The 9,497-nt window shown below is 36.7% G+C and overlaps 1 protein-coding gene across 1 annotated transcript; it reads right to left on the bottom strand.

Annotated features, from left to right (window-relative positions):
- Positions 1-236: 236 nt before the first annotated feature.
- Positions 237-4,427, bottom strand: LOC147568257 (protein IQ-DOMAIN 3-like). Its single transcript, XM_086654700.1, has 6 exons — positions 3,611-4,427; positions 3,019-3,129; positions 2,644-2,928; positions 1,928-2,155; positions 1,584-1,703; positions 237-1,285 (listed from the first exon to the last, which is right to left on the bottom strand). Exons 2-6 carry the CDS (start codon positions 3,091-3,093, stop codon positions 551-553), a joined length of 1,443 nt encoding a protein of 480 aa, XP_086510826.1. The 5' UTR covers positions 3,094-3,129; positions 3,611-4,427; the 3' UTR covers positions 237-550.
- Positions 4,428-9,497: the final 5,070 nt, after the last annotated feature.

The following is a 9,497-nucleotide window of genomic DNA, read 5'->3' as shown; positions in this document are numbered from 1 at the left end:
TGAGGTGGACAAGGAAAAATAAATAAATAAATTACAGAAATGCCATGGGGGTATAATTGGGAGGTTGGAAAATATTTGGGGCCAATTAGGAAATTTTTGGGGCCAAAACGAACTGCCGGACACTTATGGGGGCTAAAACGGCCAGTTGGTCACAAATCGGGGGCCAAAACGGAATTAACCCATATGGGATCCACATATATATAACAATATGGGCATCCACATATATAACAAATAAGTAGAAGAAAGAGATTATTGCCAAATAATACATAAATATGCTTACAAACAACCAGTACACATCTTTTTCCAAGTACAAACACATTTAACAGATAAAAGGAAAATCACAAACTCATTCCATTTGACTAATAACAGACTCCATATTGGGGTTCTTTCACAATCTTCATTTCCTGACTCTATCATCTTGCTCGTTTGGACCATTATGTCAAGAACCCAAAGAAATGAAAGAACCCTCACAAATCAAACAATCAATGAACATCCTACTTACAGAAATGAAAAAGAAGATATTTGTACCAAGTGAAACCAAGCTAAGCTACTACCTGCTTTCTCCTCCATTACTCACAATCTGTTGCTCTGTGTGCATAACAATGTCTTTCATGGGAGGATCGGAGATATCTACCTTGGGTGGTCCTGAATGTCTTCTTTGCAACCCCGTTTTTGAAGATCCTGTGAAAGATAGTCTCTTCTTTGATGAATCCAATGGACCTCTATCCGGTGTCATCTCGGACTTTTCCACCCCTAATGGGCTTTGCAATCTGGTTCGAGCCTTTGCAGATGCAGTTGCAGCCATGTAGCTTGGTAGTGCTGGCGAACTAGCCGAGCTTTCATCTTCCCTTACAGATGGCCCAGCAACGCTGTGTCGTCGTACTTTTTCGGATTGCATACTGCTCATGCTCCGTGAATCTTCTTCTGGAGTCCATGAACCGGCCCCACGCGGACTTGCAGGTTTCAGTTTGCCGGCTAAAGCAGCTCTAGAAGGAGGAGTTGATGGTGATTGGCGATTGGTGATGCGGTTAACTTTTTTGGCTATTGGGGATGGCTTGTCAGGATTGAGTTCACGATGGGCGTAAGCTTTAGTTATCTCTCCTCCGATGCTTTGGCTTGTACTCTTCATAGATACCTGATCATTGCTGAAATCTTTGTCTGTTAAATTTCGACTCTCCCATGGACGTGCTGCCATCCATCTCTCTAACCAACTCCATCCCCAATGAGGATTATTAGGGTCCATGAATGTCGGGTTACCAGATCTCGCAGAATTCTTCAATGCTTGCTGCAAAATATAGTTCGAGCACAAATTTTTATGAGCCTCGCATTCAGATCTAAAAGTTTGAAGAACTTGCTACAGAGGTTTTCCGTGAATTAACTCAAATATATAGTTCATAAGCAGGTTGAAGTACTTAAGTTGTCATTTGAGTCATCACTAAATTGTTAAAAAATAATATGCAACACCTGCCCCAGAAAAAATCCCATATGTCTTAGGTAGGCCTGAGCGAGATGGGGTCTTCGAGAATCACCAGTACGGTTAATTTATAGAACATAATAGTATAAGATAAAGAATGGGAAGTTACCTGGTGAGAGAATGCATAGGCCAGTGCTCTTTCTCTTCTAATAGCAGCCTCGTGTTTGTTCAACAATTTTGCTTCAATTTGCTCTTTGGACTGTGCACTGTCATCCCAATCTTCTCCCATCTACCATCACAGTAAGAGATAGAGATTTATCTTTACTGAATTTTATTAGGAACATTTAGAGATCTTCGGTAACTAACAATTTTCTACATTTTGTCTATATAAAATAAGATGATCATGGAATTATTTACTTAAAAACATATTCCAAATTTGGTAAATCAATCAATTTAACTTATGGTATAATTATAAACAAACAAGAAAAAAAGAAATGAGGCAGAAGATCTTACAGAGGCTTTCAAAGTTTCGAGCTCCTTTTCACTTTTACTCTGTAGTTGTTTCTGGAGAGCTTGGTTCTCCTCGGACATTCTGATTCTCCTTGCTCGAATTTGAGACTGCACGCGAGCAAGGGTTTGCATGCATCGTAAGGTGGTGTTGGCTTGTCTTTTGACAGATTGTCCGTCTATCAGTGCCTTCAACCTAACCAACCCTTTCAAAGCCCGAAGAGCCCTTCTTGCCTGAAAAGAAGGAAATGACAGTTTACATTATTTTCGCTCTCATTTACTTATTGCTCATATAGGCATCGAAATAACGTACTCATCTTGATTTCTTCCTTATATTTTATGACCCGAGTTGGTAAAACAGAAGAATAGTACGAGGGGTAATATTTGCATGTTAAGAAATGTATTCAAAAGAAGTGGTCAACGTGCACTTCAACTTTGAAAATAAATCAAAGTCACGAAACATACTTCATCGTCTTTTTCTTAACATGTTTTTTTCAGGAAGGGAATCACAATTCCTGAGAAAATTCATTAAGACCCCAAAAAGGACTTTCTTCCTTTTCAATCATTTCGCCGGTAAAGTTTGCCATTTGGTTCTTATTCGATGACAGGACTAGAACTTAGAAACAAAAGTGATCATAATATATCTCTTCATTAAAAGGTAGTTTTAATGTCAATCGAAAATTTCATCCACGAAAATATATAAAGAGAAAAATGGAGAATACCAGATAACCCCTAAATGCTGTTTGGATTTTGATTGCAGCCACTTCCTCCTTAGTTTTTCCGGAATATCGTGAAACATTTGTAAGCCGTACAACCTCAGCAGTGGCCAAAGTGGTAGTAGCCACAGGGACGGAATAAGCATGCTTGCTCTGATCATTCTCTATTTCGGTTAATTTCACCTCCTCGGACGAGGGAGGAAGTGAAACTGGGGTGGTTTCTACTTGCGAAGAAGATCGGTCTTCCTGATTTTTCTTCTCCGACAAATTGTTCTTAGAGTTGCTATTTTTCTGAAACAATCAACAACAATATATCAATAAATTCGAATTCATAATTTCTATAAATAACACAAAAAATGATAAAATTGGAAATTGTCTAACCTGTTCTTTCTTTTCCTTGGGTTCATGACTGAAAGCCTTCTTTATTGCAACAAACCACTTGCCTTTTCTTCCCATTATATCCTTTTAAATCCCCTATCTGGTCTGCAAATTCTGAAAAACAAAATTAACCCAATCAAATTTCAAATTCAATCAAGATGAAAGACTTATGCAATACCCAAATTAACCTAATTTAGAAAAAATGGTCTTTGTTTATGTTTATTCACACCAAATTAATGACTTATGCAATACCCAAATCCTACAATTTAGATTTCTTTACAAAAACAAAACCCCAAATCAATTTTCGTGCAATTTCAGAAAGACCTACTTACCATTACCAAAACAACAAGTTTCAAACCGAAAAAATGGGTATTCAGAGAAAAACCCAAACTTCAATTTTGAATAAAAACATCAGAATCATGAAAAAACTATGCAATACCCAAATGCTGGAAACCCTAAATCATGTAAAATATGACATCGTTTCCCCCAAATTGATAGAATTCTACAGAGATCTAACAACTACCAACCAACAAAATTTAGAGACGAAATTGAAACTAATTGGACAAAATTGTGCCAAAAAACGTAATTTAGATACCTGTTTGGTTTCAGACTAACAAAACCCAGATCTCTGAAACTAATTTCCTCTCTTTCTCTCTCTTCAGAGAAGGAAAATGTGAGTCCTATGAAAAACCTATCTTTGAAAGAGAGAAGAAAATGATCTTTATTATTAATTGGGAAGGAGATTTCAACGACGAGAAATGAAGAAGTAACAGCTGGTTTGTTTTGTGGGACCCTAATCCTGGAAGTTGGGGCTACTTCTGGTCCCGCCCCCCTTTTTTTTATTGGACATCAAAATTAAGCTGTCTTTTTTGCTCAACTTCTCTACATTATTGTCTTAACTAACCATGACAGATGGGCCAAATTTGTATGAAAATTGGTAGAAGATGTTAAGAGTATGGAGACTAAAAATATTTAGGTCTTTCATATAGGAAGAGCAGTTCTTGGTATAGGCATTGTATTAGATAGAGAGAGCATTGGTTTTAGTATAGGAGAAATATTTTTATTTTCTTTCAAAATTGATTAGTTAAAAAATCTGGCTCTTCCCTCAAAACTTTACACGGTGAAAAAGGACTGAAACTCTGAACCCGGTTGATTAACGCAACATTTATCTCCATAGAATAGTTCATAAGCGACATCTACATGAAAGAAGTTTTGGCTTAGCATAAAAAAACTAGAGCCACCGAAAAAGTAAACAAATTTCGTCCACATTTATGGCCGAAATTTTATCTGCTTCAGTCGAAATTTGTTGTCTTTTTTATTTTACATGAAAATCCTTTACGCCATGGAACAAAACGACCTAAAATCCAAAAAATATTGTTCAATCCAAGAGAAAGAGAAAAGAAGAATTTTTCTTTACCTGAAATATATTATCTTCATTATATATAACTTTGTTTTAAGCGATGCCTTTTTTTTAAGTCGATGTCCTCATTTAAGTCGATGTCTTCGTTTAACTCGAATGACTCTTCTTACTTGACGTAGGTTGCCTCCTTTTGATAGTTCCTCGTTCATAAAATCTTGAGGCACCACTAAAAATTTGTAAATAAGACAATAATGATAGTAGTGATCGATGTTAGGGTTGAGTTATTTATATCGGACAAAACTACATGAATGAATATAATATTAAATTTGTTGTTATTTCCTATTTATATTTTAGAGTTATTTATTAAATGATTCTAATAACGCTCTCCTTAAACTAATTTAGTAAAAGAAGAACGATTACACAAATTCACCTGTTTTAATGCACTCCTTATACCAGATAATGCTTTTTTCTATATCTAAGACCAAAATTTATGAAGAGTCGGTATAGATTTAAGAATAAATCAGTTTGGACGTTCAAAACTATTGGGTCTAGCATTTTACTTTAAGACGGTCGAAAATCATGATTGTTAACTGTAACTTTTGGGTGATGACTAATTAACGGTGTTATAACGGAATATGAAAAAGGAGGTCATCAGGATATTTTTGATAAAGTAGGGGGCTAGGCAGGATATCGGTCAAGAAGTTGGTGGCTATTAAGGAAATGACCCATGCAAAAAGTAGCAATCAAATGAAAGAATGTTATACTACATGTGGCTGCCCATAAGGATATTAGAGATCAATGTTGCTATGGGACTTTGGTAGTGTGGCCCATGCAGGTCCCCTAAAGCTTCTCAAGGATAAGATGGGAGAAAACATGAGGTGGTGTTGTTGGGTGAGTCACTAGGATGACAAGCATGAGGTGCCTACATCATGTAGGACTTACCATCTTTATGCTCCACGTTGCCAACATCTCTTGCTATAAATACACCATTCCTCTCATTAATTTTTGTATGTAAGTTGAGTTGAGAATAATATACTCATAAATTTATAACTAAGTTTGGTTAATTAAGTGTTCCTTTTACTATTTAAATTCTCTCTCTCTTGGGTACAATTACAATACGTTATCAGCACGATTGCTTCTTCAAGCGGGTAAAGAGTTTCAGCTATAAACGAGGGATTATCTTGAAAACCATCTGAAGATAAAAGTAAGTTGTGTTATTACATTTCAAATGTCGAATCTAACCAATATAATTTTGCAGTTCTTGACCTAACAGGAAGGAACTATATCAATTGGGCTCTTGATGTTGAATCTTATTTAGAGGAAAGAAACCTAAAGAAAACCATAGCGGAGGGAAATAATGAAACTTCTCAGAATCGTGCGGCTGCACTGAATTTTATCCGACATCATCTATGTGAAGACTTACAGTCGGAATATTTAAATACGAGAGACCCTCTATTACTATGGATTGGTTTAAAGAAACGTTTCGATCATTTAAAAAGAGTTATCCTTCCTAAGGCCCTAAATGACTGGCTACACCTAAGACTACAGGATTACAAAACTGTTTCTGAATATAGTTCTATTCTGTTTAAAATAACGACAAAACTGGCACATTGTGGTTTTCCTGTTAGTGAAGAACAAATGTTGGAGAAAACATTTTCAACTTTTCATGCTTCTAATTGGAATTTGCAAAAACAATATAGAAACATGAATTTTAAATGTCATTCAGATTTAATTTCATGTCTTTTGGTTGCGGAACAAAATAGGGAAGTAATTATGAAAAATACAGAAGTCCGTCCAACCGGATACACTAACTTTTCCGAAACATATTCCACATCCGTCTCTACTGAAAGACGGGAATGTAACCAAAAGGGTCGTGGTCGTGGCAACTACCACAATAAAAATTCGGAGAAAAATGATCGTGGTGACGATCAAAATAATGATAACAGAAGCGGTGGTTACCGTTCTAGAGGTCGCGGTCGTGGCTACGGTCGAGGCCGATGGACAAATAACTCGGCTAACAGATACAAGCCGTATGATCGACAAAATAAAGGAAAGAAGGTGGTAAATGAACCTTCTGAAATGAAGAACCAACCCTGTTTTAAATGTGGTATGACAGGGCACTGGCAAAGAACGTGTAGGACTGCTAAACATCTAGTAGATCTTTATCAGGCATCCTTAAAGAAACATATTGCCAATGTAGAAACAAATCATATGGAAATCAATGATTCTTCATGTAACACCAGAATGGATGTATCTGACTATTTAACTGACGATGTTGAAATATATCTTACTGAAGTCAGGACCGAGTCAAAGGTCACAGATTATGGGATTAATCTGAATGGAGCTGCATCGCTGTTGCAGTACCCCATCGAAGAAAAGGATATCTATGGTAATGGATATGAAAATCTTACTAGTAATGAGTTCGATCAATTACTCGATGATGAGTTTGACGAAATGATTAATCGAATTCGTAACTCACCTTAGAAGTGTTTTTATAATATTTTCAGCTGTTGTAAATTTTGTAATGTTTCACTTTTTGACTATTATATAGCAATGTAATATATAAAATTTACATGTTTTCTATCAATATCTTATGTTTATTTTTCTTTTATGTTCATTAATGTATGAATTCTAGAAGTACAATTTTGAGAGATGATGAAGATATTTGTCTGGCAGACAGTGGAACCACAAATTCCATCTTTCGAAGTAAAAAGTACTTCTTGACCTTGAAATTATTTAAGGCTAATGCGATTACTATCGCTGGTTCATCTAGTCTCATTGACGGCTCTGGCAGAGCAATCATAATATTACCAAGTGGTACGAAGTTAACCATTGATGACGCATTGTATTCAAACAGATCTTTGAAGAATCTGTTAAGTTTTAAAGACATACGTCGAAATGGTTATCACCTTGAGACTAGAGATGAAAATAATGAAGAATATTTATATATTACTTCAACTGCTTTAGGCCAGAAGCATGATCTCGAGAGATTGGAAACTCTCTCATCAGGATTATATATTACAAGGATAAAAACAGCTGAATCTTATGTTGTCATAAACCAGAAGTTTTATGATCCAAGTGTGACGACACTTTGGCATGATCGTTTGGGACACCCAGGATCTACCATGATGAATAGAATAATTCAAAATTCTCAAGGACACCCACTACAGAATCAAAAGATTCTAATAAGCAAGGATTTTACTTGTACACCTTGCTCATTGGGAAAATTAATTGTAAGACCGTCTCATACAAAAGTTCATATCGAATCTCCTAAATTTCTTGAAAGGATCCAAGGAGATATATGTGGTCCTATTCACCCACCATGTGGACCGTTTCGATATTTCATGATATTGATAGACGCCTCTGCTAGATGGTCTTATGTTAATCTTCTGACTACTCGTAATAATGCATTTGCAAGGTTGCTTGCCCAAATTATTAGATTACGAGCTCATTTTCCCGATTTTCCTATTAAGTCCATACGCCTTGATGGAGCAGGCGAATTTACATCAAAGGCTTTTGATGCGTACTGTATATCAGTTGGTATTGATGTTGAACATCCTGTAGCTTATGTTCATACACAGAATGGTCTAGCAGAATCATTCATAAAACATATACAACTGATTGCACACCCAATGTTGATGAAAACCAAGTTGGCAGTTTCTGCATGGGGATCTGCAGTATTACATGCTGCTGCCTTGATCCGTCTACGACCTACAGCGAATGGTCAACATTCTCCTTTGCAACTTGTTTTGGGTCATCAACCAAACATAGCCCATTTACGTATTTTTGGATGTGCGGTGCACGTGCCAATTACACCTCCTAAACGGACAAAATTCGGACCTCAATATGTTGGTTTTAATTCACCATCTATTATCAGGTATCTAGAACCCACGACAGGTGATACTTTCACTGCAAAATTTGCAGATTGTCATTTTGACGAGACAATTTTCCCGCCATTAGGGGGAGAAAATTCGTCTGCAGTGAATTGTAGGGATTTACACCCTTCTACTAGTGTTTATAGCGGAAATATGACATCTAATGTCTACACTAGTATTCCCAGGATCACATGCAAAACTAGTAATTAATCTAATGGAGATAGTGGATTACCTTAATCGCTTTTCCCTCGAACTAGTTGAATTGATTGAAGAAGACCAAGAGCTTCAAGTGTAGCTCCTCTACTTGGGACACGAGCAATCAATTTGATCTCCCACCTTGTTGTATAGCTAGCACACCAATGGTGGTTGGAAGAAGAACTCCTTTCTTCTTGACTAGATAGATAGTTAATGGGAATTAGCTCACTTTCTCTTCTCTACTTGATGTGGTAGAGTAAGAAAGCTTAGAGAGAAATTCCACACCTTATTCTCTGCCCTAAGAGTGTTTATATAGAACCCTAATAAGAATCCACCTCCTTTTAGGTTTCCCAAAACACCCTTTAGAATAAGATTTAGGGAAATAGTCGAAAATAGCAACTATTGGTATTTTCTCAATTCCCTAAGGAGATGACGTCCAAACTCAGCCAAAATTGGCAGATTTAATTTTCATAACATAAGGAAACGTCCCTCCAAAAATCAGCCCAATCCGAGCCCTAAAAGTGCCCAAATCGGCCTAGGCCCAAAAACCCTGTTTTTGGCCTTTTTGTACTATCTTTGCCTAATTCCTTTTTAGGCCTATGAGATATGTTTATGGGACACTCCCATGATTATATCTCACTCCCACTAGTCATATCTTAGATCAATTTGTCACTCTTATGTGTAACCCGTTGTAGGATCCGATCGAAGTTAGCCACGAATTACTTCGTAATTCGACGATCGTAGTTGGTCTTGTTGGGTTTTATACCCTTCTACTAGTGTTTATAGCGGAATTAAGACATCTAATGTCTACACTAGTATTCCCAGGACCACATGCATAAACCTATGATAATCATTAATTAAAACTAGAAAGATAAATACCTTATTCGCTAGTTTTCCCTCGAACCTTTCCAATTGCTTATGAGAAGATCAAGAGCTTCAAGTGTAGCTCCTCTACTTGGGACACGAGCAAACAATTTGATCTCCCACCTTGTTGTATAGCTAGCACACCAATGGTGGTTGAAAAAGAAGAACTCCTTTCTTCTTGACTAGAT

This window comes from Eschscholzia californica, unplaced genomic scaffold (genome assembly GCF_041429995.1).
Source record: "Eschscholzia californica isolate CP2 unplaced genomic scaffold, dmEscCali1.0.p SCAF_1, whole genome shotgun sequence".
Lineage (NCBI taxonomy): Eukaryota > Viridiplantae > Streptophyta > Magnoliopsida > Ranunculales > Papaveraceae > Eschscholzia > Eschscholzia californica.
This window is presented reverse-complemented; position numbering and strand designations above follow the sequence as displayed.